Below are 27143 nucleotides of genomic sequence, written 5' to 3'. Positions count from 1 at the left end.
AATAATTGCACAACTAATGTAAAGAGAAAAGCAAGCCGACTGCTTGAACAATGAGGATTCGATCTGGATCAAATCAAATGTTTGTCAGAGAACGTGTTTTGTTTTGCTGCCACTGTGTGGTCAAAAATGTCACCATGTTATTTTGCCGAATGTGTTTTACTGTGCATCTTTTTTTAATTATTTTTCGCTAAAGAGGGGTTCGGTAAATGTGCATATGAAACTGGTGGGGTTCGGCTCCTCCAACAAGGTTAAGAACCACAGCTTTAAGGTCAAAGAAAAACAGGCTGTAGATACAAGTCTCCACTAGATGGCAATAAAGGACAAGGAACTATGTGAGCAAGCACTCACTTCTCATTTATTTAATTTGGGGCCAAAAAAACCCTTTTTAATCTATCTGAAAAGTGCAGCAGATGGAAATGGGAAGCATAAGCAATGAAACAAATAAAAAGTGTGTGTGTGTGTCTTAATGACTAAATGCAGCTTTTAAGTTTGCTGTATGTAAATGTGAGGTGGCAGCAGCAGCCTCTTTGGCATAACAAAAGGGCACCTGAGTGCTTTTGCTAAAAGGCTGCAATGATGAATATTAATATATAATATATGAATATCACGCAGCGCACCTGATGGCCCCCCACCCCCCTCCAACAATTTCCACTGAAAGACATAAAATGTTTTTTTCAAAAAGACAAAGTAAATTGGGACAATAATAATGTTCGGTCTGTCAATCATACAAAGAGAGGACAAAGATGTTTTTATCAGCAGGTGAGCAAGACTTTACAACATGTTTATGGCTTTAATTAAAGGACACACAATAGCCTCTCTCTCTCTCTCTCTCTCTCTCTCTCTCTCTCTCTCTCTCTCTCTCTCTCTCTCTCTCTCTCTCTCTCTCTCTCTCTCACACACACACAAATAAGTGAGTGTCAATGGATGTGTTCAACGTAAAAGCAAAATTTAAACAATAACTGAAATAACACTGAAGTGTTCAAATGTTATAAAGTTAAATAAACAGAAAACACAAGCAATATAAAACAATCTTCTGTACCAAACAATGACCAAAAAACAAAACAACAACCTTTTCCTTCATAAAGAATTTGCCCAATTAAACAAGCCAACTTTGTATTTCCACTTTCCAGCTGTCACCTAAATCCGGTTGCCTAGCAACCGCATCAACTCCCTGATGTACCACCACCATCTCACCTTTGTGAAACCTGGTCTTAGCTCCAAAATGTAGCTGACATCTTGGCACTTTTCACTTGAAAGGACATCATTAAGAGCTCATCTTAGGAGGAGATTTATGACAAAGCTCCCCCCCCCCCCAGGCAGCGCTTCCCTAAATCCTCTTTTCGGCTGCTTGAGTTAAAGTGTCGCTGTCAGCAGCACTTGCTTGCACACACACAAACACACACACACCTGGCTTTAAATACATCCATTTGCAAATGTATTATTCATGCGGCCCGACAAGCACTTAATGTATTTTTACCTGATGTTTAATGCATTGCGCCGCAGCATGCTAGGACATGTTGTGTACTAATAGCTGGCCTATATGTCATCAAACGTCTCACACGCTGCAAATATTCCCACCAAACATCCCAAAAAGTGTGGATTCCTAAAATGCAAGCAAACACTTTCGAATGGAGCAGCTTGCATACAGCGGGGTTTTCCGCCTCACAGTTAGGAAGGCGTGGCTTCGATTCCACCTCCGGCCCTCCCCGTGTGGAGTTTGCATGTTCTCCCCGTGCCCGGGTGGGTTTTCTCCAGGCATTTCGCTTTGCTCCCACATCCCCAAAACATGCTTGGTAGGCCAATTGAGGTGTGTGTGTGTGTGTGCCAGTTAGTCTACATTCCTGGAGCCAAGGCCGACATCTTGTACCAGACCCTGCTATCTCGTAGCCTTGACCTGTGTCTGGCCTCATCTGAAAACAAGGCCTCAACAACAGACTGTTCATAGAATAAGAGCAGAATGAGAGTATAAAGTAGAAAATAGAATACTATGTGTACAAGGCAAGCTGTTGCTGCACGTATTTGCCAGCACGTTATGTGATGAGCGACGGTGTCAAGGCAGCATCGAGCGACTCGCGTTGTTGCACCCTGCGGGAGGTATCTCATCTCATCACAGAACTCCTCTAATGACAAAGCCCACCGCCCACCGTTTGTGATCTGAGCGTCTGCGGAGACGATTGCCGTAATTACGGCAATTTGTCCCCCGCGCGACGGGCTGGCCCTGCAGGAGGTCATAGAAAAGCGCGTCTGCGTCCTTCGTGACCGAACTTGAGTGTTTGGCGCACTAGGCTCGCGTTGGCGTGAGTTTGTGGCTCCGAATGTTGAGAGTCTGGTTTCATTTTTTTGCGCGTCCATGCGGTTTGTTTTGCCCTGGCCCCAAAAACTGCTGCGTTAATCTGTACAGAAACTATTTATGGGCGTTTTTAGATGTGCATTTTTTTATTTTTTGGGGAGGGGGGGGCTTCTATGTTTTATTTTGGTGTGATTTTTGTGTGATGTTTTTATGACTATGTGTTTTTAATATCGACTTTTTTATGTGCTTTTCTTCTGTGGATTCATTTGGGGTTTTTCTGTCTGATTTATGTGTGGTTTTATTTTTCATCTGGATCGTGTGTGTGATTTGCTTTTATGTCTCTAACATTTGCAACGACTGTACTGTTCTAAAAAAAAAAAAGAAAAAAGAAAAAGCTGGTGTTATCCTTCCAAGCAGTCACCACTCCGCCCATGACTCATCATTCCACGACAATAAATTAATATTTACCAAAATGTATCGACTGCCAAAATAGCAGATGCTTTCTTTAGCCTATCCCCTCTCGCTTTGCTTTTAAATATCACGGATCTGACGAGAAGCTATGCCCCCCCTCGAAGCAACAGAAGCGATGGATTAAAGGCGACACGCAAAAGGACAGCGCCGCTCAGCAGGCCCGCGGGGGCATCTCGCTCTTTTCACGGCACTCCTGCTTCTTTTGCACCCAAACATCTTTACGTTGCAAAAAGAGAGAGAAAAAAAAAAAACAGTAGCACTGCTACTAAAACTGTTAAGATTGATATTAGCGCCAAGTGGCAATAAACAAAAACTTGGAATGTGGTTATTTATAAAACATCTCTTAATATCATTTAACAGTGTGTCAACAAAAACAAGATGACGACATTTTTCAAATATTTTGGGACATGAATATAGCAGCTGACTCAAACTCAGTTACATCAAAGGAGCATCAAACAACATTATCAGCACAAGGTGTCCCAGCATCTCGGTTAGGAAAGGGCGGCCTATAATTGATGGTTCACCCGACCGGGGCCGATGAGTAGGTCAAGGCGGGGTCCCAATACTTTGGTCTACCCCCCCCTTCCCTTTCCTTTGCCCAAGCAACCCTATGCCAGGCAGCCGCTTTTGTCTTTTTTCTACCTCTCCTGAGAAGCTGCGGGAAGGCAGACAAATCAAAACAGCGGAAAAGGGGAAAAAGTTGTCCGTTGCTGGCAGAATGTGGAGATGCACTTTGAAGTCGTACAGAGTTTCCTCATTAAAAAGGCATCTGCTTGACAAACAGCTGCCGCGCCGTCCATCATCTCGCCTTGGCTTCGCTGCAACGCGTCTTCATTACGTCCGCCAGCGCCCGAGACGTCGTTCTCGTCGCCATCAAAAGCCACTTTTTGCAAAACAAGCGACAGACGCCACCGCAACTGACGCTGCCGCGGCCTCCTTCGGAGACGCTTCAAAGCTTGGCGAGCACTCCGACGACTTTTGGATGGACGGATGGATGGATTAGGTGGATAGATGGATAGTGGAAGTTGATGGTTATGATCAGATCAGGATTTGAATCTTTTTTTTTTTGTGGCTATTCATTTGATTTTCATTAGAGTTGGATTCAAAAAAAACATTTGAGAAAAGCAATAGCAAACGCCCCAAAGTTGTTCTTTGACCGTCCGGAATCCATTGAGCAACATCGCCGCTGTTCATTGCAAAATACATTTTTGTTTATCTCCATGCGGCACCTTTTCCACGTATGACGAGCCGATGTTTACTCTTAATCAAAACGTGTTTGCAAAAAAAGAAATAAAAATAGCGCACAAGCCCGGAATAGGACACATGTTGTTCTTTGAGTTGACATTTGTTGAGCGGTCAAATCCATTTCTTCCAGCCATGGAGTCTTCTTCTTTGTGGCGAGTGCTTGCTTTGGCACGTTAGCTGCCGCGTCATGTTGTAAGACCATTTCCCAACGTTTGCACAAAGACACAAAAGCCACCAAACACTATTGAATATTTACACGCGTGTGCAACTATTTACACGTGCCACCCGGCATATCCGATGATGGCGTCGCCATGCGCCCCCTCGTGGCGTTTCTAAATGAAGTACTCCTTTGGGTTGTGGTCCGAGGCATTCCGGGAGTCCGCCTGGCGCTCAAAGTCTGAGTTCTGGCTTTCCTCTCGCTGGTCGTTTTTCACTTCCCGGTTTCGATACGTCTCCTTCCGCTGGTATAGGAATTTGGCTGCCGCAGCCAGGCCGGCCGCCATCACGAAGACAATGGCGGCAATCACGCCTGTCAGGAAGAGTTAGGCATTAAGAACAAGGGTCAACGCGAAGCCCGTCGGCGACGGATGCAAATGTCCGGTACCTCCGATGAGCGCCGAGTCGCCCCGTGTGGAATTGACTAAAGGTTGGCCGGAACCAGAGGGGTCTATGGCCGAGGAAGCGAAGAAGAGGAGGAAGAAAAGAGGGAAGGAAAAAAAGAGGAAACGTTCAGGAAAAGCAAACTGCAACAGAACCCAGATGTCTGACGAGGCACAAAGCCGCCAGGCGGAAAATAAACCGACCCATTGGACAGACGGCAGCCGCGCAGGCAAGACAAGCACAAGACAAGACTAAATTTGTCATCATGATGCCCGCTCTTCGTTCTCACCCGACAGGTGTGGCGTGTTTTGCGCGGCGTAGGGGTCAGAGGGCGGCGAGGCGCAGTTGGAGCGCCGCAGCGGCCCCCTGACGTCCACGTTTCCGCTGTGCGGCCTGAGCAGCGCCTCCTTCAGGGGGCTGAGGGAATTAAAGCGAACCGCCGCCAGACAGCCGCTAAAGCCCAGCGAGGACAAGCGGACCAGCTCCGGATCCACTTCGTCCGTCTCTGCCAAAATAGAGAGCAAAATATTTGGATGACATTTTGCCCTTTTTTCTTCAATTCTTTCTGCTTTTGCTTCTTCTCACTTTCTTGTAACTATTTTGCAAATGGCGTTTGGCAAACCAGCGGGGGCTCGCCCTTTCCCGACTGTGTGTGAGTGACACGGTGGCCTAAAAGCTCCCGCCAGCCCAAACCCTCCATCATGGCCTGACCACCCGGTGAGTTGGCGGTGCTGATGGATGGATGGATGGATGGATGGATGGATGGATGGATGGATGGATGGATGGATGGATGGATGGATGGATGGATGGATGGATGACGGCGTTGGCGGCAAGCGACAGAAAGTCCACTTTGTCATGGCTTCTCCTCCGTGACAATTTGACAGCAGCAGTTAAGATACAAGTGGAAAGCACGCTGATGAGAAAATATTAGCGAGCTTCAGACCATAACAGGCCACTTGTTTAACTGACAGGTCGAGATTTATCGGACTGCCACTTGAAGACGTGACAAGTGCGCACCTGCATGTCTGTTACGATTTTTCACGTTCAAATAATTAAATGCGTCTATTTGTAAATGTAGACCCATCCGTCTTGCGTACGTGTCTATTCACCTTGTACTTTGCCGAGCAACAGTGACCTGATGCCATTGAATTCGCTGTCGGATGTCAAGTTGAATTCTTCTCTGGCGTTTTGATCGACCTGAAAGAGAGAAACGCAATATGGCTTGACGTTCATAGCGACAAAAGAGATTTTATTATTCACAAGGTACTTGAAAGCTCGCTCTCAGCGGTAGACCATGGGAGCTGGAGAGTTTGTAATTCACATCAAAAAGCATACAAGCAAGTTCTCCACTAGAGGTGATTTTAACGAGCGGCAAAGGGGAGCCAAAGGCCATTTGAAACTTGCAACAACAAAGAAACTTCTGACTGACGTTTGACTCGTGTCAAATATCACTTGATTGCTTTTATAAATTGGAGGTTTTAGCTAATGCAATTTTTGCTCGTGTGTGGTGGTGCGTTGTCAAAGTTTGCTTGAGTCGGAATCAAACTTATTTTCTACTTTCCTGTTCCTGTTTTATGGCAGCCATTTTTCACCAACGTGCCAAAACAAAAACTCAAATCCTGTGCGATTTAAAGATAGTCATCTGTCCCGTATACATAGCTCAAATTTGATAACGCCCTTGAAGGACCCTGGAAAAATCAACCTCAAATAGCCACTCCGAACCTAAATGGCTGAGGCTCAGTCAGTCAGACAGACGGACGGACGGACGGACGGTGAACTTTTAACTCCGCGCGAGCTGTTTTGTTTGTTTGTTCCATTTGTTTGTTTTGTGTTACCTGCAGAGAAACGGCATCCATCACTCGGCTGACCACGACTGTATGCAGATCTCCATCGGCTAAACTCTTGGCTTGGCTCCTTAAGACTTGGCCTTCCCTGCCGCCATGGAGCTTGTAGCGCACTTCCAGCTTATCTGCATGCAGACACATACACACACAAGAAAAGAAGTGCCACACACACAATCTGAAGCTTCTTTATCTTGCCCAGGCATCCCTTATTAATATTACAAAGTTGCATCTTTCATCCAAATGATGAATCTCAATGAGGAGCTTTGCGTATTAAGGAGGATTAGTGCTCATTGCCTATCAATAAGAGTCATTAATTTTGCTAATACTACACCAGCGTTAAGAGGAGACGTTCGGAGGTCTTTGAGGCAGCGCGGGGATAAAGAAAATTGTCCTTCACACGGACTATTTAGAGCTGCTTTCAAACACGCTAATTAATCCTGTAAAGAACAGCGGCGGGTCAGGAGGTTATTTTTATAACGGCAAATGGATGAAACAATACACCGCCTGGAGAACCCCGCCAAGATTTTAATAGCCTATTTAGCATGCCACGTTAGCATTTAGAGCTATTTTACTAGCGTTTGATTCGGCTCCGCTTTAAAAAAGACAAACGGGAATCGCACTCAGTTGAATGAAGACCTCCGCCAATTGAGCATTGCTGGTTGGTTTTGCATGTCAACTTTGTGCTTGTCTGTTTAAATGCAAGCCTTGTAAATGCACCCAAAATGGCGACACCAATTTGGAGTTTATCTGCAAACATGGTGTTGGGGGCTCATGTTTATGAAGCGTCCAAGATAGAAGCATTATGCAAAATGGCACCTTCAAAGCAAAATGTCCAATTTCGGGCATGGGTCCTTGAGACTTTTTCATGCGCCTTGCTATGCTGGACATGTCCTCCCAATTTTGGGTTGATTGTCAAAACCGGTGTCGCGTGGATTTTTCCAGTTTCCCAGTGGAAGCAACTGCATGCGAATTGGCTGCTTGAAGCACAACGGCAATCTGCCACTTCAACATGCGTCCTTCAGACCTTTCGTGTATGTTCTTACCAAAAACGCATGCACATATTTTATGTGCACTGCTGGAACTGGTGGAGTGTTAATTTGTTCCAACTGTGACTGAGCAAGTTCTGGAAGGTCACGTTGGGGTCCTTGAAAATCCTTTTTTTTTTTCAATTTAAAAACCCAAACCAATCCTCACCATATTTGTTGATGAGCAGCGCCAGGTACTCTCGCTGGTGCGACGACACGTAGAGCAGCAGCGCGGGACTCTGGCTGGTTCGGAAGCTCAGCGACACATTCTCTGCTCTCAGGCTCAGGTCGGACAAGATGGAGGATGGTGCAGACAGCTTTGCGCTGACGTTGCCGCCGTCCTGCTCGAGGGCCTCCATCTGGAAGGCGTAGCGGACGGATGTCGTCGGCTTGAAGACGGCCGAGACTCCTGGAGAGAAGACGCGGGTTTAGTGTCGCCCATCTGTCTGCTTCCAAAATGGTAGCTTTCTGTTCACTTAACAGCATGGCTACTTTCAGAATTTTTCGTTCGTCCAAATTATAATAGAGATTCCCACCAAATTTCATTTCGCTCAAACTGATGTTTGGCAGGTGAGAAATTTGATAGCAATCAAAAAATGTCTATGCCGAAAGTCTACCTTGGAGAATTGGTCTACATCAGCTTAAAATGGTCGTTTCTGACCAAAATGGCTGACTTCCTGTTCAGGACAGTGTGGGTTCTTGATCCTTATTTTGTGGGTCTCCTCGTGATCGAAAATCCCACCAAATTTCAGCCTGCTAAGCAAAACTGGTACAATTTCTCCCCAAGTGGATGCGTACCGGCGTGACAGAAGACTCCGTCGTAGGCCGACTGGCGACAGTCGCAGCGGAAGCCATTATTCTGCTCCATGCAGCGGCCGTGGTTGCGGCACAGCGCTCCGTAGCTGTCGCAGTGACCCGGGCAGCCGGGGCGGACCCCCGGCGTGATGCGTGCCCTCTCCTCCAGGTCCAGGGTGACACCGTTGAGCTGCAGTGAGCGGATGCAACCGCGGAAACCCTTCTGGCGAGACGCCGTCCCACCTGGACGGCCACATTTGCATTAGATTGCTTTATGATTTGATGATGTTTCCTTTAGGGCACAACCACTTATTTTGAACTTTAGGAGGACTGATTTTAATTTCTTTCTAACTTGTGTAGCATGAGGAAAATTTACGGGAGGAAATTTATCACTCCTGTGGCACGGAACCTTTCCCACTCTGGCAGAATCTGTAGGATCAAGGTTGGCCGTGAATAATGATCCTTCATATCCTCTCCGGAAACCAAATCCAGAGTGCTCAGGTAAAGGCGTTGAGCACATTAGTGGCTAAAAATCAATATTTACCGCCGCAATCTGCTCACTTGTTTGCTGGCTTGTTGACAGACATGAAGTGACGTGCGTGCTAAGATTTGCACACCAATAAAACATAAACGGGTGATTTTGTTTTGTGAAGATGAACAAACAGCGTCGGCGAAGCATTGATAAACAGACCCCTGGCTGTATTGATGAAGTTTTGTCGTAGCTTGTTAATGGCTAATTACATGACGGACTGATTAATGACTTCGCCCGTGGCTCTGCTGGTTCAATTAATGATTATTTTAAGAGCCTCGCAAGAATAAATCACATTGGGAAGTTTATTAGTGTGCCGTGCTGACCGGAGCATTTTACTTATTTGTTCTGTGGTTAGGGAGATAATGACGCTAAGCTAACCAACATGGGGGAAGGGGGGGGGGTCAGTTTTTATGCAAGTATGGCACAGCACATATATGCAGGCATTTTCATTGCAAAGGGTAGAAGAATCTATTGCAGTCACATCAAGGCGTGGTCAGGAACTAATAAAGGTAAGCTAAAGACCAAAATGCATGAAAAACCTTCCACTTTTGGCACGATACACACTTTGGCGGGCTCACCGATGAAGAGCTGGCTGTTGAGCTGCAAGTGAACGTGTCCGTCGGTGGGCGCCCGGCAGGTGGCAGGCGGCAAGGCGTCCAATCGCAGCGACGCCTCTTTCACGTTGCGTTCCACGCGAACCCGATGCCAGCGTTCGTCGTTGAGCGGCGAGCTGGAGTCCACGGCAACTTCCAGAGGACCGTTGCCCACGTCGAAGGAGAACAGAACCTGGCTGGGAGCTGGTGGGGCACAACATGGTGAGACCCTTACATTTCGGAACCAATGCCAGGGAGTAGAATCTACTATGAGAATCTCTATCCACTGTTTGAGTCTTCTATTACTACGGAGTCCCTCAGGGTTGACTCCTAGGGCTACTTCAATTTTGTTCCAGACATGTGACTTCATTTCTGCAAGCATCAAGGCGGGTATCTGTGCACCAGCCCGAGCCTCCGGCGCTTGAAAAGAAGAAGCTTTTCCGTATTGTGTGACCACTTTCATTTACGCTGTTGATATAATTGCCTCGGGCCCGTTATGGATCGCCGCGTGCCCGAGTGCCGCCGGAGCGTGTCGGCCTCCTGAAAGATTTAGCAGAGTGCTGGCCAAGCAGAACGCCAACGGCGGGCGGGCGAGAGGAGGAGATGAAACAGTATTGCGAGTCGCTCCGTTTCTCAGGAGCCCGGGAGCGGCAGTATGCCAAGCTGGAACTTGGTGATTTCCCCCGGGCGCCTCTACATTAGCTGCTGTGTTTGTCCCCTCCGTTCCCTCATGGACCGCGGCGGCACCTCAAATGAAAGTGCGCAGACTCGTCAAAGTTTTGCGTCGTAAACAACCGTCTCATTCTCATGCAAACGAAATGACACCCAGAAGGCCCTTTCGCGAGGCTTCTCGTCTCACTTCTCGCTTCATATGGCGGATGAGAGCATATTTGGTGATACGCTGTAAACATGAATGAGGAATCCAGCACGTTTTGATTTTATGGGGCACCAACTCACAGTTCAGCTCGATGCGTATGAAGTCCTTGATACCCAGGTTCTCCAAGAAGACGCCTGAGGGAGCGCCCGTCTTGAACAGGAAGGAGATGTCGGCGCTCAGTTCGCCGTGGAAGGTGGGGAAGTGGAGGTAGGACGTCTCCGTGGCGAAGAAGGCGGCATTCCAGAAATTCTCTGAGGGGAGGAACATTTTTCAGTACATCCTCTCTCTGCATGACTTATTCATTTGCATAAGCGACTGACTTACTGTCACCATGGCAACGTAGCGGCCCCACCCGGTAGGCGGCCTCCGAGCCAGGCCGCCGCGTGTCACCCAGCACCAGGGACCGCACAGGGAGGCTCTTCTTGTCAGTCACCAAGCCCGAGTCCTCAGCCCTGCCGGAGGGAAAATCATTTTGACAGTTTTATGCCAACAATTGCCGTTTTTTGCGTTAATTGGAACCAAGCTAGCTCCAAAATCTAGAGGTTTTGGTGCTAGCTAAATACAAAAACTAGCCCATTCTATCAAATATTGAAAGATTTAGCCACTGGAAATAGACATTTGAACGGAGGCGTGGCGGTAAAAGGTCAAGCGCGTCTTGAATAAAACAGCAACTTGCAAAGAGCAAACATGCAAGCTGTCGTCATCAAACATGTATGTCGGCTTAAGTGGAGACTTACAGTGAGTGTCGAAAAAGTGGAGTTACCATTCGGCGGCGTCAGCGTCGCAGTTGCAGGAACGTTTGGGGTCAGTGCAGTCCCCCCGCGGGCCGCACGCGCACTGCCGGCTGCCGGGCTCTGCTCCGGCCCAGTAATTCTGACGTCCGCCCGGAGCGGCACCGCCAAGCCACCAACTCAAGGCTGAGCCCTCTGGAAGTTGAACAGAAGATATTCCTTTATTGAGCCCACACAAAGAAAGAATTTCTTTTCTGGCTCTTCTTTTTCTTTGTTTTCCTCTCAAGATCCTCCCTTGTGGGATCTTGTTGTTTTCCTGACACTTGTTTTCAGCCAATTGATTCTTCTTTACAGACTCAGCTTTTTCCACTCTTGCAGTTGGGTGCTCTTTTAAGAGTCTTCTTTCCTGACTCATCTTGTCTGGGTCCTTTCTTTCCTCACTCTTCTTGTCAGATGGCGACCCTTAAACAAGAAAGGATGACCTCACCGGGAGTATTGAGGAGGCGGGACTTCTTGCAACGGTAGGTCATCTCCTGTTGGCAGTTCTCCGATTGGCCGATGACCTCTATCAGCTGCTCCTCACTGGCGGAGTAGTGCAGTCGCACGAGGTGCTGACCTTCGCCGCCCGACGGCCTCACGGGGGTCAGCTCGCTGTTGTTGTGTCTGATCTCCAGCCACGTGTTCTCTTCTGCTGGACAAAATGGAGGATCAGGGAAAAGGAACACTTGCGTTTTGCCGACGCAAACGGTGCCAACTTGCATCACCTGTCATGTTGCAGTAAACCAGCTGCGGGCCGACGGGGCCGCTGCCGTCCACGTCGATGTAGAAATAGCCCGACGTGTTGCCGTTGTGCTTGTACGCCTCGCACGATTGTTCGTACACCGCTAGGAGGGAAGCCAGTCAAGAATTACATGTTTGCCTGAAGCTTTTAGGTCATATTTGGGGCTACATGGCGAGGAAATTTGTCAAATTTAGTGGATCTTCTAAAATCACGCCAAAGGTTGAAAAGTGTCAAGAAAGATACACTATGAAACAGAAATAGTCATTAACAAAAACACTTTTTTTCCAGTTACATGTTTTTGTTATTTTTGCCAACATAGAAGATGTACAATCTTTCATGTCGCTAAAAAAACGTATTTTCAGAAATGTTTTCTAGTTTTGGGATCTTTTTTTTTTTTAAAACTTTGAGGAGTGGTGGTCAATCTTTTTTTGGGTCGCTGGGCAAAGCAACTTAGAAGAAATACGCCAACTGAGCCAGATGAAATGTTGCGAGGGGCTGACTCGGGCTGAGCTTGCAGGGCTGCTTGTTTATTTTTTTATTTCCTTTTTTTTTTTTTTTTTTTAATTTAAGAGACTCTCCCCGTAGTGACTCACAGCTGTGACAGGTGGCGCCGCTGTAGCCACTGTCACTGCAGTTGCAATGGAAATGCGTCCAGGATTGAGTACAGCGCCCGCCGTGCTCGCAGCGACTTGGAGAACACCTCAAAACACACAAACAAAGACATACGATAGATAAGCTTCCTTTTTTTGTGTAGGGTTGCAAAAAGTTTTGCCAACTTTTGGCCTTATGTGAAGTTTCCTCCCACATTTCAAAAACATGCATTCCACTCTTACTGACGACTCCATTTTATTTTACAAAACTGTATTTGCAAAAAGGTTGCCTTGCTTCTCATCCTTAAAATGAAGTCTGACCACTCAATTTGAGTTTCAATTTAACTTTTTGTTCATTCGCACTAAATGAAAACTCGAAGTGGGGGGAATGATGTTTTGTTGCTGGAGTTGCAAGACCGAAGGTTCGGCGCAATAATAAGCTGCCGTGGAGCACGACTAGCGCGCTGACCCCTGCTTGCAAAATGACGTTTTCCACCTGACTTGCGTTCAATTCAATCGGCGCAATCAGCGAGCATACGGCTGCGAACAGCACGACTGACGAGAAAGGCGCCGTGACCTCGGCAAGGACGCCAGCTCGCTTCGTTAAGCGTTGGCTCCTTTATTCCCGTCACGTTTCCAGACATGTTTTTTTTTTCTCTTTTACACCCGACTGCTAACTATGAACGTGACGTTAATTGAGCGCCAATTCAGCAGCCAGACCAAAGTAAACGATTAGTTCTGCATCACGTTATCGCCAAGTACGCTGAATTGGGCAATACCTGTCGATGATGCCACACATGTCAATCAAGAGGTTGCTATAGTTTCCCAGCATCCTTTGCTGCACCAGAATGAGATCCACTTGTTGATGCTCTAAGGTCAGCTGGCGAAGGCAACCCTGGAAAGAGGCAAAGGGGTTCCGGCAGTCCTCCCGCCCGTCGTCGTCCGCCGGACAACCTTCAACGAGACCACATCGAGAGTACCACCCCGCACGAGGGACGCTGACGTTCGCCTACCGCCAAAGAAGAGGTCCCTCTCGACGGCCACGGTGAAGGAAGGACTGGCCTGAGCCACATCTACGTTGTCCACGCAGATGCTGAGGTGCCCTCGTCTGGACTTCAGATCCACCGAATGCCACAGACCGTCATCCAGACCGGAGCCTGACCGGTCCCAGTTAAGTGCTCAATGCATCACTCTCCATTTTGTCCGCTTTACGTCATGCTCGGTACTGACCTGCCTTGAGCTCCAGCAGTACCCTGTCAGCCTTCCGTACCAGCAGCCTGAGCTGGGCGTCGCTCAGGTACACCCAGACAACACCGCCCCGCTGAGAGAGCCGGAAGGTCAGCAACAACCCGTCTCGGTTCCACGTCCTGAAATGAAGTCCCACGGAAACTCTCTCTGCGGGCACCGGGGTTGCCACCCCAGGTAACTGGAGGAAGCCTCGCGGCCCGGGAAAGGTGACGGCCACGGCCGGCGTCTGATGGGAGCATGTGAAGGTGACATTGCCCTGGCAGACATCAAATAAAATAGCAAAAGTATGAATAATAATCAACTGGGGGGGGCGTGTTCGTGTAACTTGGGGTCACCGTCGTCCTCATCAGCGAGTCTCCTTAAACGCGACATTAGCATAACCGTGAGCAGCCAATAGCATTAGTGAAGCAAAACGGGGGGGAAACAAAGTCAAACGAAAGACAAATTGTTTCCAGTGGCAACGCTCAACGGATTTCAATTATCTGACATGTGAGAGTTTATTTTATTTTTTGAGACATATTCCACTATATTTATATTAGTGCTATCTCTTTGGTCACCGTTTTTTATTGTCCCCGACATTCTGTGAACAGTCATATAGATGACTGAATTCGAGTTCATGAGGCTCATGGAAAGTCACCTAATGGGGGGCAAAAAAAAAAACTTGCAAAGTCACCACACGCACACACACACACACACACACACACACACACACACACACACACGCACATAAACACATTGCCTTTGTCCTTTAGAAACTCAAAGAGTCTCCATTGCAGCATTAAGCAAGCATGCAAAGAGCTCCACTTTCTTCCTCCACTTTTCATCATTTTTTTTTGTTTGAATTCGTTGAATCGAAATGCTCCCCAGTGCGTCTGAATTTTAAAACGTAAGGGAGGTCCTCGTGGCCAATATGCTGAGAGACGATGTTGCCCTCACGCCTCATTTCTCATAAAAAGCCGACGGGGGACAAACAATCTATACATCGATGCAGTCAGACGGCAGGGCGCCATTTATTGAACGACACTGAGATGACGACCAAAAAATGCAAACATTTAACTGCATGCTGAATATTTGGACTTGTATTAGAATTATGGATGGTGCTTTCAAGTAACCCACAGAGAGGAGCTACATTTGCGCGTGCCTGTTTGATAGCATTTCGATTCGTCTCGATTAATTGACGATTTGTCAAAGATTGATTACGAGACATGTGAATTTTTTAAGGACCTCCATCATTTATTAAAATGTTACTGACTAAATGTGAAGCCAATTAGAACAAATGTGAAGCTCATCACTGTCCGTCCGTTTGACGTTTGACCTTATTAGGAACGCCGTCGTGAACTGACCGACACGGTAGCTCGGCGGTCGCCTTGTCCGGCCATCGCAATCAGGTTATGCCGGTTGTACGCCAAGTTCTCCAGGCACCCTTGGAATCTCTCGTCAGGAATGTCCGGAAATCCTCCCACGCTTAGCTGGAAGATGGAGTACGTGAAACACAACTGAGTGACAAATAGACAGATGCTGGTAAGGAGTTTTTGGAGGACCTGTTGGACATGCCAGTGGAGGAACTGTGGCGGTAGGTCCACAATCTCTGTGTGCTGGTCCACAGTGAGGTTGCACCGGGCAGCGTGACATTCCATGGCCACCAGATGCCACTGTTGGTCATCCAAGAGGCTGCCTAATGAGGCTAGCTGCCCAAGACCGGGACTGGAACTCCATGCTAGGAGAAAACAAAACCCACATGATGTCAAGGTGGTTTTACAGTAGGACCAGTGTCCCGCCAGAACTTGTTTAAGATTTGAATCAAGATCCCACAGGGGGTTCTCTGGAAACTCCAATTTAACATTAGGGGCACTGCCCCACCAGAGACAAAACAAAGTGTGACCATCGGAAATCATACGCAGGCGGCTGTTCGGTCTTCAATTTTGATGGAATATGATGTACTTTTCATTCATGAACTGTTTCATGTTAGTGGGCCAGTGCTCCACCACATGCAGCGCATGTAAAATCATGTCGGTGTGGATGATGTGTCATGTTGACTATTTTGTAATTTGTGTGATTAGAGTGCTAAAAAAAAGACAAAATGAATGCACATTCTGACAAGGCATCAAAAAAGTTACAAGAAAAGTTTTATGTATTCTGAAAGCAGTGTTGTCTCCCAGCAGGAGATTCAAAGACGGGTTGTCGTATCTCATTTTCATCATCATCACAAAAAGATTAAAAGTTGAGATGCGAAGCCAAATATTCCGCCGTTCGTGCCAAACGTGAGATGCTATAAATCTTGGATGAGCGTCGGCGGCTCCAAATTAGCGGGCCAGGTTCCCCGCGGTCCAGCTCTGTGGGGAGAACCAAGTAAGGAAAAGCTCCAGAAAAAAAAAACGACGCAGTCGTTAAAAATGTATCCACTGGTGTTGAGGGGCCCAGAGGAAGAGGAGGATGATGGACAAAAACATCTTCATCTCAAAATGAGGAGGCGGGAGTTTGTCTCTTTGTCAACAACTTATTTACACTCTGGGAAAGAAATAGCTTGTTTTGTCAATGCAGTCGGGGCTATGTGCAAACTGTCTTCACAAAACTGTCTTTGCACAATATGAACCAAATTTGACAATATTTATGATTATTATTCTTATTATTTGTATTGTTACCTTTCTGTTGCTGCCCCATGACGACCATGCAGACTTTTCCGGCCCTGAGCTCCATGGCGAGTCCGAGTCCCGAGGCAGCTCGGGCGTGAAGCAGCGTCCCACCGTTCTTCACACTCTTAAAGTTGAGCGACAGTCGCTGCTCCTCACCCTCCTTCTCCTGGCTCCACCGGTACACCACCGCCCCGCCCTCGCCGTCCAGTGATATCACGTCAGAGGCTGACCGGCGACAAAGGACGAGGTCATCATCAGCAGAGGGAATCGTTCACAGACCTGTCTTGAAATCCTAATTTGAAACCCAAATCATGCCACAACACTTCAAAAGCCCACTTTGAATCCCTCACAGGAAATACTAACCTTTTTTTTTTCGAAACTGCGGTTCAAAAAGCCCAGTTGAATACCCTCGCCTTTGTTTAAATCCCTCTACTTTGTAACCTTACTTGTTTAAAAACCTCAACGTGGCTTGCAACCCATTTTCAGCCACATTTGAATGATGACACCTGGCTCCAAGCCCTAATTTGTTTACTTTCCGGCTCGCCTTAATAAAATATGTCGACGTGCCGTTTTAAGAGATCGAGGCGAGAATGAAATGTTGATTGTGCGTCTGTTGAAAACAAAAAAAGATTGAAACAGGAAGAGGTGTGATGGGAGGTTTTTAATCTTCCTACATGAGAGGCCGATGGGCTGACTCACCGTAAGGGCAGCCGTACACCTCCAGCCGAAGTCCGATGCGTCCGCCGGGGTTCCAGCCCACGGGAATCAAGCGCAGGAAGCGAGCGATGACCGACTGCCGCAGTTTGTGCTGAACCACGCTGTCTGCGTTGATGTTGCCCGAAAAAGACTACGCAAGCCAAAATAAAAGGTACGCTAACAACGAGGAGATCCAGCAATGATGGCAAGAACGTACCCCGATGCTGCCCTCCAGACGGTGCTGCTTCCAGTAGTGACCCGAGTCGCTGAACATGAGCAGATAGGACGTCAGCCAGTCCGAGCTGCCGTAGCGTCCCTGCGTGGACACTGCCGTGACGGTGGTCCGCTCGCCCAGGTCCACCTCCAACCACTGAGACGAGTCCGAGGCCAGCGGGGACCAACCTCCCGCCCCTGACGACAAAATCACACATCAGTGCCCCCACTCCAAAAAAGCAACCTTGCATTGGGTGGGAGAGGCCGAAAAAACGTGTCAACTTTGAAGGGACTAAAAGGTCCAACGCTAATCGGCTCCGGACGAGCGGACGGCTGGCGGACGCTTTGACCTTTATCGGAAAACGTTCGGCATGGAACACTCGAATGCCGCCTGCACATTTCACGTAGGTAAAGGCAGTTCCTCAAATAGGAAGCCTAGTTTGAGCAAATTCAGTGACACCAGAAACATCGGCATAGTTTTAAATGGAATGTTTTCAATTCATTTTTTTTCAATTCACTGCAATTCTAATCAGATTGACTATAATTGTCATTAACTTGAGTCTGAAGGTATTTCTTATCTTGATTGAAGCAGTTTTGTGTTTCAATATAGAATAAAGGTGTGTATTTTTTGGGGACGTTGGCCAACATGCTTGTTTGGCGGCTTTCTGCCCAAATCCAAAGCGGACCCGACAGCTGCCGTCGGACTCCTTAGCCGGCTGCCCTTTTGCCGAACATGAATTGCGAGTCGATCACGTCGGCTCCGGTCGACACCCTACGCCTCTCAATTTGTCTGCTCGGCCTTGCGGAGCGAAGCCCCTGTAACCTCCAACAAGGTCGGCGGGCGGCACGGATGGACGACCGCCAAGACGACTTGGTTCTCGGCGTGCGGCTCGGATAGACGAGAGCCTAACGAGACACTTAATAATGCAAAGACATTCCAGATGCCGCCGCAAAAGATAACCCGGAGAGTGAAAAGGAAAGACGATTGGTCGCCGAGTCTCGTTTTGACTCGCAATCAAGTCACATGGTCACGAGGACTTTTTCTTCAAGTGTTTCTTTTCGCTCGTTACGGTCGATAGTATATCGCTCATTTAGTTTGCCAGTCAGCCTTTTAGTGAATTCAGTTCAGTCATTCAGTCAGTAGAAAAGAGCGAGTAACTCCGCTGCTGCCTCGTAGCAGTTTGTAATCAAACTTTAATTATATTTTTAAATTCAAGTCTTTTGAGAAAAAAAAGATCACACATTTTCTTGAAGTCGGCGTAATTGCGTCGGCTTGGCTAGGGAGCGCTCAGACGTAATGGGCACTATTCAAATTTGGCACTCAAGCCAGATTGCTATGCTAGCGGCATGCTAACGTTACAGTGGGCAGCAATTACGGCAAGATCGTTCAAAGGAAAACGGGGGAAAGAAACAAAATTGAGACATATCATTCAAGAATTCAATCATAGACAACATTCATTTCTGTTTGGAGTTATTTCAGGTCTTATAATGGTGCCAAATATTGTGAATAGGGGGAATGTAAAACTAGCATCAATATATTTTATTCTTCTTACATTTCACCGCTAGCAGTCGTTTTTCCACACGTTTAAGCGGGTTAAAGGGTGACGCTGCAACGCGACGTGACAAACGACAGCGACTTCCAACCCGCCTGCACTTTCCACTGTGCACTATTTGGGCCGTAACGCTCTAATGGAGCAAGCGGCATCTGGAGCACATTAACGGCCTGCTGAGGGGAAACTTTCACAGGTAAAGAGACAGAGATATTTTTACAAGAGAGCTTTTATCGGCTGCAGGAGGCCACAAACATCAGATCGATGCTTCTGCCAACGTGGCTCTGCCAGCACATTTGCTCCATCCTTGATTTTGCCCCTCCCTCCCCTTTTTGTTCTCATTTAGCTTGCCTCACTTTGACGAAAATCGATGACCCCCTCCGGATCTAGCAGTTCCCCTTAATTTCCTTTATCACTGCTGCAACAACTCCTCCACTTTGTGTGCCACGACACACTGGCAAGTTTGCCTTGCGCAGCCTCACGTTGACGCCAATTGTCACAAAGTCTTTACTTTGAACGGAACTTGGGGAAATTCGGATGATAGCGCTTCAAGAACGCTTATTAAGCAATTAATTCACAAATTAAAACAGAGCCCAGTTTTTTTTCCTCCCTGAATGAATGGTTTCATTTTGAAAACGTTATTTATGAATGTAATGTCACTGGGTGAAGGCAAAGTATGTGTCCTTTAAATTCCACAATAGGGTTTCACACTGGAGGTGGAATGATAAATGAAAGACAATGCTTGAGGGTTGGAGTGGAGATCAATTGATAATTGTATTTCCATACGCGAGCAGAAAGACAATGTGATCACGGTGACCTTGTCGAGGCCATAATTGCCACTCACCATCTCGTCTGTTGAGCTTGGCGAAGACGGGAGCGTGACTGGCTGACAGCTGGGAGGAGCTCCGGAAGGCCGACGGTGGCAGGGTGGACACCAGGGCCCCGTCGCACGCATCTGCGGATGCAAAAAGCAAGTATTTATGTCCCGATATTTTGGCTGAAATTCCCCTCTGAGGCTAAGGTGTGCATCCAGATTGGAGGTCCATTAAAGAAAAATACACGCTCAAGTATTCAGACAGCCAACACGGACGTGACCCGGACTACTTCCTGGAATGTCAAGCAACTGCACCTTGCTGCCTGTCACAGCACTTGCACTTTTTTTTTCTTTTTTGCGAGACGCTGGAGAAAGTCTTCTCTCTTCCTCGTGTTTAACATTCCGGACATGTGCACGACAACACTGTCGAGAAATTGAGTTGTCACCATTTCGAAGACTGTTCTGGAAAAGATTTGAGGAAATTAGCGTTTTGAGCAAGGGTTCAAAGTTCATTTTGGGATTTCAAGGCTAGCGTCTGGATAGACTTTGGGATTCGGATTAGGCTTTGATGAAGCAATTAGGGTTTTTCAAATTAGGTTTACACAGTTAAATTTCAGTTTCTAGACTTGAATGAGGATTTCAATAAGACCAGGGTTTCAGACCAGGGTTCTGGTTTCAAAGTTAGGTTTGCGATTGGCTAAAAAAAGAGCCCGCATCGCACCATTATGACATTTCAAATCCATAAACATTTCTTCCACTTTCTTTACCACTAGTCATAATAATCCATACATTTTGGTGAAGGTCAGCCTTTTACATAAATTGCGTGCAATCGAAATGCCAGATGTAAAAATTGATCTGCACTGTGTTGCATTTGGACGCTTTCTTTTTTTGCGTAAATGCCAAACAGGAGAAAGAACTCGTCGACTGTGACGTATTTGTTTTCCATAGCAACGAAAAGCATTCATATAATCGGTCGTATCACTTGCACAGTATCGAGCCAGCTCTTCACATTGATTTGTACAGACTGCGTGACGATCATAGTTTGACTTTTCTATTAATATCCATCCATAACGTAAGTCGTTGCAACAAGACAAAAGCGACGTATCACACTTGGTCTCCAATTTTTACTTTCTATATTTCCACCATCGTCTCAGAACTTCAAAGTTGGCAAACGTCACAAAAGAGTTGCTCCAAAGTTAAGTGGCAAAAAAAATAGTCATAATAAAAAAATTTAAAAAATTCAAAATGATTCTGGCCACCGTTTAAGGCTTCTCAAAGCACAATTAAAGCGCCCCCCCATCTCACCCCCGTGGGTGAGAACTCACAGCTCATTGCCCGCTTTTACTTTTTTGAATAACAAAGAACCCAGAGGGTCCAGGACGCAGGCGGGCCTCCTGAATATAGATGAGCTCCATCCATCAGCTCGAACAAACACACACACAAGGTCTTGCACTTTGCCGCTCTTACGCTGAATAAAAAAAAAAAAGAAAAGAAATTCCCACAGTGCTTTGCTGCTTTTTTTGGGGCTTCATTCCAATCACGTTGGAATGTTGTTTTGGTGATGGCACTCGGGCAGAAAACATCAATGCACAACTTCTACCTCAGATACTGCTCGCAAAACACACTTTTGTCTGCGTAAAGGAAAGGGGGAAAAAATCATTAGAATACCACTTGAAGAATGTCATAAACCCAGTTGTTATTTTTTTAGGGAAAAGGGTGGAATTTACCTCTAAAAAGTAAGACTCTTCTTTATCTAGAAAAAAGTCATGTTCTAATGTCATGAGAAATCGGATAAATAATTTTCTTTGAAAATAATGACCCCAAAAAATGAATCTGCCATCATCCATTTAATCAAAAAGTCAAACTCTCATGAGAATAAATTTGCAATCTCATGCACATTCACTCAAATGTCTTCTATAAATGTTTGAATCTGATTAAAATGTTGTGCACTTTTGCCACTGGCTGTCATTTAATGTATTTCGGTATCCAGTGAGCGCATGTTGGAAGGCTTCATGCCGCGTGAAACGACTCCGATTGCCTTTAACGCCGAGAGCTAATGTAGCTTTTAGCTTTTCACATCATCTACATTCCCCGAGTGTGGATGAAACAACCTGATTAAGACTGCTGCATTATTCAACAGGAGCCGCCGCGCATGTTTGTATGTGTGCGTGTGGCCAAGGCGTTAATGAATTAATTGAAATGCAAACAAACAGCCCGAAGGTGAAGACGCGGCACTGGAGTGCGCGCCTCCTCGTTTCATTAGCGCCGTGTTAGCACAGAATTAGCTAGCAAAGCAGCAGGGGAAAAAAAAAAAATGCAATTACTGCAACAAGCTCCTCACTCCATACACTTGCGAGCTTGCTTATTTGAACGAGCTCCTTAGTTATTTCAACGGATCGCAACAAGCTACTTAAATGCTACTGCACTTAATATTTATCTTAACGGCTTCCCTCAACTTGTTAATGAGCGTTCTTGCGTCAACAAACTTCTTTCACTGGTTACTAACCTTTCACTGGTTACTAACCAAAGGTCGTGACTAACTTCAACTAGTTAATTGTACTTTAAATTACTTGTGTAGTCCAACAAGTCACTTAGGTTAACAGGCGACTCATTTCAACTAGTTCTAACCTTTTTTACGAGCCATTTGAGGTAGTTATTCACTTCAAGTAGCTTGTTGAAAAAGTTCCCTCCTCGGAGGAGCATCATCAGCCAGTTTGTCGTCGTTCGTGTCTTACATAGAGCAACGTCATCAAACAAATTGATTTGGCTTGAATAATGTGTTGAAAACTTATTAAAATGGTAACGATCCACTGTCAGATTTTGAGGTGTTTATGTTTTGGGCGTCCTACGTAATTTATGTGAGGAGAACATCTTGTATGAGGATCGATTGTCTCACACCAGCTCCAAAGGAACATCGTTAAAAAACGACTGAATGATGGGTTTTTTCTCAATTAGTCATGCATTTATTTATTCTACATGTGAAGAAAAAAATTGCAAACGACGTTCATATTCTGCCGTGTCGGCTGTCATCATCGTCGTCACGCTAATGCGTTCACTGCAAATGCGCACAGAGAGGGATGGCTTTCGTAAAAACAAGTAAGTCATTCTGCAGAGAGCTGTACTAGCATCAATTAAGTTGAAAATCGGCAACATTTCAAGAAAATTAGTCTACCTTGAGGTGGATGTTCTTTGGTTAGGTTATTGCCAGGCAGACTTCACAATCTTTGACAGTCTGTATTAAATCGGAAATTAATATCGCCCTCCCTCCAGAGTTTTCCCAAATAAAAAAATCGAACTTGCTCAAATCACGCGGCTTGTTTGTAGTTAGGTGAAGTTCACGGCCCCTCACGTGGGTGCCGACGGCAAAAGAAAACGACGTCTTTTTCCCGACAAAAACATGATGAATAGCCGGCGGCAAAGTCTTGGAGGTCATTCCCCTTATCAGGATCATGTCCTGGTCCGCTGGAAACGTCTCCAACGTCATCCCAACCCGACTGATAATAAAATCTCGGCTTTCTCTGACTTCATAAATCCCTGTTAGTCCTCTCGACCTTGACTTGCGCCTTTTCCGCACTTATTTCCATAAGTGACTCTGAAGAGGAAATATGAGCACAAAGCATGCATGCTCTGGTGCCACTCTGTTGTTTTGTTCAGTTGGAGGACGCTTGATGATGAGCTGTGAGGGTTAATGGAGGGAAGCTAATGTTCCCCTCAAGCTTCCTCACTTTAAACAAGCAACTCCTTGAAGAAGTGCTTGACTTTCCGCCTTGAGCGTGCCTGTAATTACTCTCCAAAGCGGGTAGGAGGTGCTTCTGTGTGTCGACATTCTTCCGATGTATCTAAAGAGATGCGAACGCTAATGTTAGCGATGCTACCAAATTTGAACCTTGTACATTGGATGAAACTGTGACGAAAGCGGGACAGATTGCCAAATTCGACAGTTTGCCCAGAATTTGGTTCGCAAGCTTATCATGAGCAGACAAAAAATTGTTTCCAAAAATGCAAAGGAAGTATTTTTATTGCTTTGAAGCAGGCCAGGTTTCAGGACATTTTAGTGCTAACTCAGATCATGAATCTGAATTGAAAATTCAGCCCTTGAATCCAATTTCGCTACATAACATTGGCTGGACGTGACTATCATGAGAAGAACCACAAAAAAGGCTCAACAAGAAACGCCTGTCAAGGCTCGGGAACCCCGCCATGTTTGTTTGATGCGATAGAGACATGGATTAAGGTTCGGCGAACACAGTGGCCCAACAGTTGACGGCTTCCCGCTGTCACAATCATTTCTGGTGTGTCACTTTCCAGTACATTGCTTTGTTGTTATTAGCGTTCGGATTCCCGCTCCCTAGAAATGTCTTGTTCTTGATTTGTTTTGGCAGTCAGCCACCGTTTGAAAGCTTATTTTGGTATCAGCTTAGCGACGATGACCTTTTTGACATGGACGCCAAGCAAACAGCTTTTAACCTCGACAGCAGGCGGCTGTCATTCACTCTCGTTTCTCACCTCGAAGGACCGCCGCTGCCCGAGTTGTGTGTCATTAAAATCCCAAATGGAAATGAGAGCGGAACTCCGTAGGAAGGCGTGAGCGCGCGAGCTAGTGAGCGAGTGACCGTCGGCATGCAAATGAGCGCAGCGTGCGGCGCCATTAGCTGTCATTAGGCTGGAATCAAAGTCGTTTGCTCTTGTCGCCGAGATCTGTCAGCGGGATGGGGTGGAGATGAAATGGAGAGAGAAAAGGAGATCATACGTGAAAATGATGACACGCTGCAGACTGAGTGTATGCGTGCTTGTGTGTGTGCGCGTGCTTGTGTGTGTGCGCTTGTGCGGGTACTTGTGTGTGTGTGTGTGTGTGTGTGTGTGTGTGTGTGTGTGTGTGTGTGTGTGTGCGCGTGAGTGTGACCTCACTGATCAAAAGCTTTTGGTTCCAACCTGGGCACACGTAAAAATGTAGCCTTCACGACCACTGAGCCGTAAGAATTGATCACGTCACGCTTTCTCGCACATATCCTGGTCGTTTTGTCCAAGATCATTTTTTTCAAATAAAAGTTTCCCAGGAGAAAAAGTTTCCAATATAGGACTACCCTCTGCTGGAATTATTTCCCTGGGGATAAAAAAAAAAAAGAATCTTTTCACTTTTCACAACCTTGTTTGCAACCTGATATTTTCATCCAATGATCCGATTATTTTATATATTAGCATTTCGCAAAACAATACTCAAACGTCAATACTCTGATGGCAGCCTTCCCTTTGCCGTAATCCAATCCAAAATATCAATATTTAAATAGCTGTACTTGCAATAGCAGCTTTCCCCATAATGGAATCAATTCCCAGGAGAAAGCATTGCCTCCGATATCAGAGGAGGAACCAGCCGTCCAGATACTGGACTGAAGAATTAGCAACTGATAGAGTTCTGCTACGTCAGTAGTCAAAAGCACTTCACATGTGGGTTATGTTGATGGCAGCGTTTTAGCATTAGCATTCTCAGGCTCTTTTTGACTTATTCATCATCATGAGGCCTAAGGTCACAATTTTGGGCTTTAGCTTTCCTCCTCCATGCGCGGAGAAAACCCACGCAGGCACGGGGAGAGCATCCAAACTCCACATATCAATATAAATAAAGATCAATACTGAAATATTAAGACGCCGATACCAACGGTTTGCCACAGAATTATAGCAAGATATTGAAATAATCCAGGAGTAATAGCTTGCAAAAAAAGGAAGTATTCATTATTCCTCGTGTATCGTTCCAAATGTGTCACTTTGCTTCATTTGTCAGCCTTGAGGCAAATCAGAACTTTTTGCTGCATTTTGTCAAGTCAAGCTCGCGCTGTGAAGAAAAGTTTGTGCTGTCTTTGCCGCCCCCTCGCGGCCATGAAAGAAGCAGATGCCCTCAAAAAACAGCTTTTGTGTTTTGTTCCTCTAGAGTGCGGGCAACACACACACACACACACACACACACACACACACACACACACACACACACACACACACACACACACACACACACACACACACACACACACACACACGCACACACACACAAACGATGAACAAGAAGATGAAACAAATGAAGAGCGAGAGAAGAAGAGGAGGAGGCTGACGACACATTTTCACACTCAGTCGGTGGAAGAGGAGACATCAAATGGACCCTCAGGGGAAAGAAGAAAAAGAAAGCGAGAACAAATAGCGTCCTAGATGCCTTCAACTTTTTTCCATCTTGAAGAGCTACCTTCTGACCCTCTTGAGGATGAATCACCGCTCGCATGAGAGGTGAAGATGACGACCAACGGAGATGAAATGCACCCTCATCATTTGCGTAAACACAATTTCCAGATGAAAAGCTCAAACCTGCATCTATTTTGAAGATACGAGGTTCTCTTTTGCATATCAAACATCAAAGAGATGATCGTCCAACATTTTGATGGCAACTTTCCCCGATTCGTATTTAATGCACTTTGCTGCTTTAGAATCGTGCAAGTGCACACCTAGGCATGCACGCACGCGCAAGTTTGCACTGCGAAGCGGACCGAGCGAGCGTCGCCTCTTAGCTTCCGCACGCCAGCCAAGAGAGCTTGGCGGCCGGCTGCGCTTGCTGCATCTCCCCCCGTCCCCTAACGGAGGACAAGAAAGGAAAAAGTGCAAAGAGGACAACAGCAAGCGAGCGAGCCTGCTCACCTTGCGCAGGAGTCCCGGCACACCAGCGCAAGCCGAGCGTAAAGAAACAAATCCAAACGGGGGCGTCCATCATGATGACGGGATGAGTAGGAGGAGGATGGTGCCGAGCCGTCTCCTCTTTGCTTCTCTTCTGCTACTGCAAGTGCAAGTGTGCGACGGAGGAGGAGATGTGAGGGACGGCCAGCCAGAGAGGTGGGGGGGGGGGGGGGGCAGAGTGAGATAGAGGAGAGTAAGGAGAGAGACCGTGCAAGAGCAAAGAGAGAAGCTAAATGGGTGAAAGAGGATTTAGGAAGCCCAAAGACGTTGAATGAAGGAAGGGAAGAGAGGCTGTGTAGGAGAATTAACGACTGTTGAATGTAGCAAGGAAGGATGGAAGGAAGCAGGACTTGTTGTTTGTGCAACAAAGCACAAAAAAATTGCAAAGTCTGCCATTATAGGTAAAATCATGCCCAGTTGCAAGATGCCTTCTGGAGAATTATTTCATCAATTGAAAAAAAACAAAAAACGGTATTTCGAGTCATGTCCCAAAATGTCAAGACAGTCTGCCAGTTTGGTTGGAGTGGGCTGGTTTTGAGCATCTTCCTCCTTGAAATTTTGTCCAAGAAAACATTTGGCGGTAAGCTCGTTCCTCTGGACGTTTTCATGCAATTTACTTGAGCATCTGCTTGCTCAAATGACGTCCCCCTTGTGTTTCTGCATTATTGCTTGAGAAGAACAAACAGCTGAAAGTCAGTCCAAAGACTTTAGTTTGTTTGTGTGGTGAAAGGGGAAAAAAAATCCAATGAGGATTTTCTCCCCCAGCTAAGGAATGTTTGTGCATCGGCTATCTGATTTGCAAAAACCGAATCAGTCAGGTTGCAAATGTGTCCGAGGGGCTCGATGAAGATGCTCAGTTTTATCTGAGCGGGCCGAGCGTCGGCGCCGCGATAAGCCTGCC

General features: G+C 46.5%; 1 protein-coding gene across 1 annotated transcript; it reads right to left on the bottom strand.

Moving 5' to 3' along the window:
- Positions 1–3173: 3173 nt before the first annotated feature.
- On the bottom strand, positions 3174–26279 carry cntnap3 (contactin associated protein family member 3). Its single transcript, XM_085929718.1, has 24 exons — positions 26207–26279; positions 19559–19669; positions 17169–17362; positions 16955–17102; positions 16265–16480; positions 15164–15339; positions 14966–15091; positions 13605–13878; positions 13388–13531; positions 13154–13328; positions 12378–12484; positions 11768–11887; positions 11491–11691; positions 11036–11198; positions 10597–10724; positions 10353–10523; positions 9381–9599; positions 8274–8513; positions 7645–7884; positions 6442–6575; positions 5716–5803; positions 4896–5111; positions 4611–4673; positions 3174–4535 (listed from the first exon to the last, which is right to left on the bottom strand). The coding sequence occupies exons 1-24, from the start codon at positions 26277–26279 to the stop codon at positions 4339–4341; spliced, it is 3924 nt and encodes a 1307-aa protein (XP_085785844.1). The 3' UTR covers positions 3174–4338.
- Positions 26280–27143: the final 864 nt, after the last annotated feature.

Source organism: Syngnathus leptorhynchus, chromosome 14, assembly GCF_054491065.1.
Source record: "Syngnathus leptorhynchus isolate UIUO chromosome 14, UIUO_Slep, whole genome shotgun sequence".
In the NCBI taxonomy this organism is placed as follows: domain Eukaryota; kingdom Metazoa; phylum Chordata; class Actinopteri; order Syngnathiformes; family Syngnathidae; genus Syngnathus; species Syngnathus leptorhynchus.
Note: the sequence above shows the minus strand (reverse complement) of the source record. Positions and strands in the feature narration are given on the sequence as shown.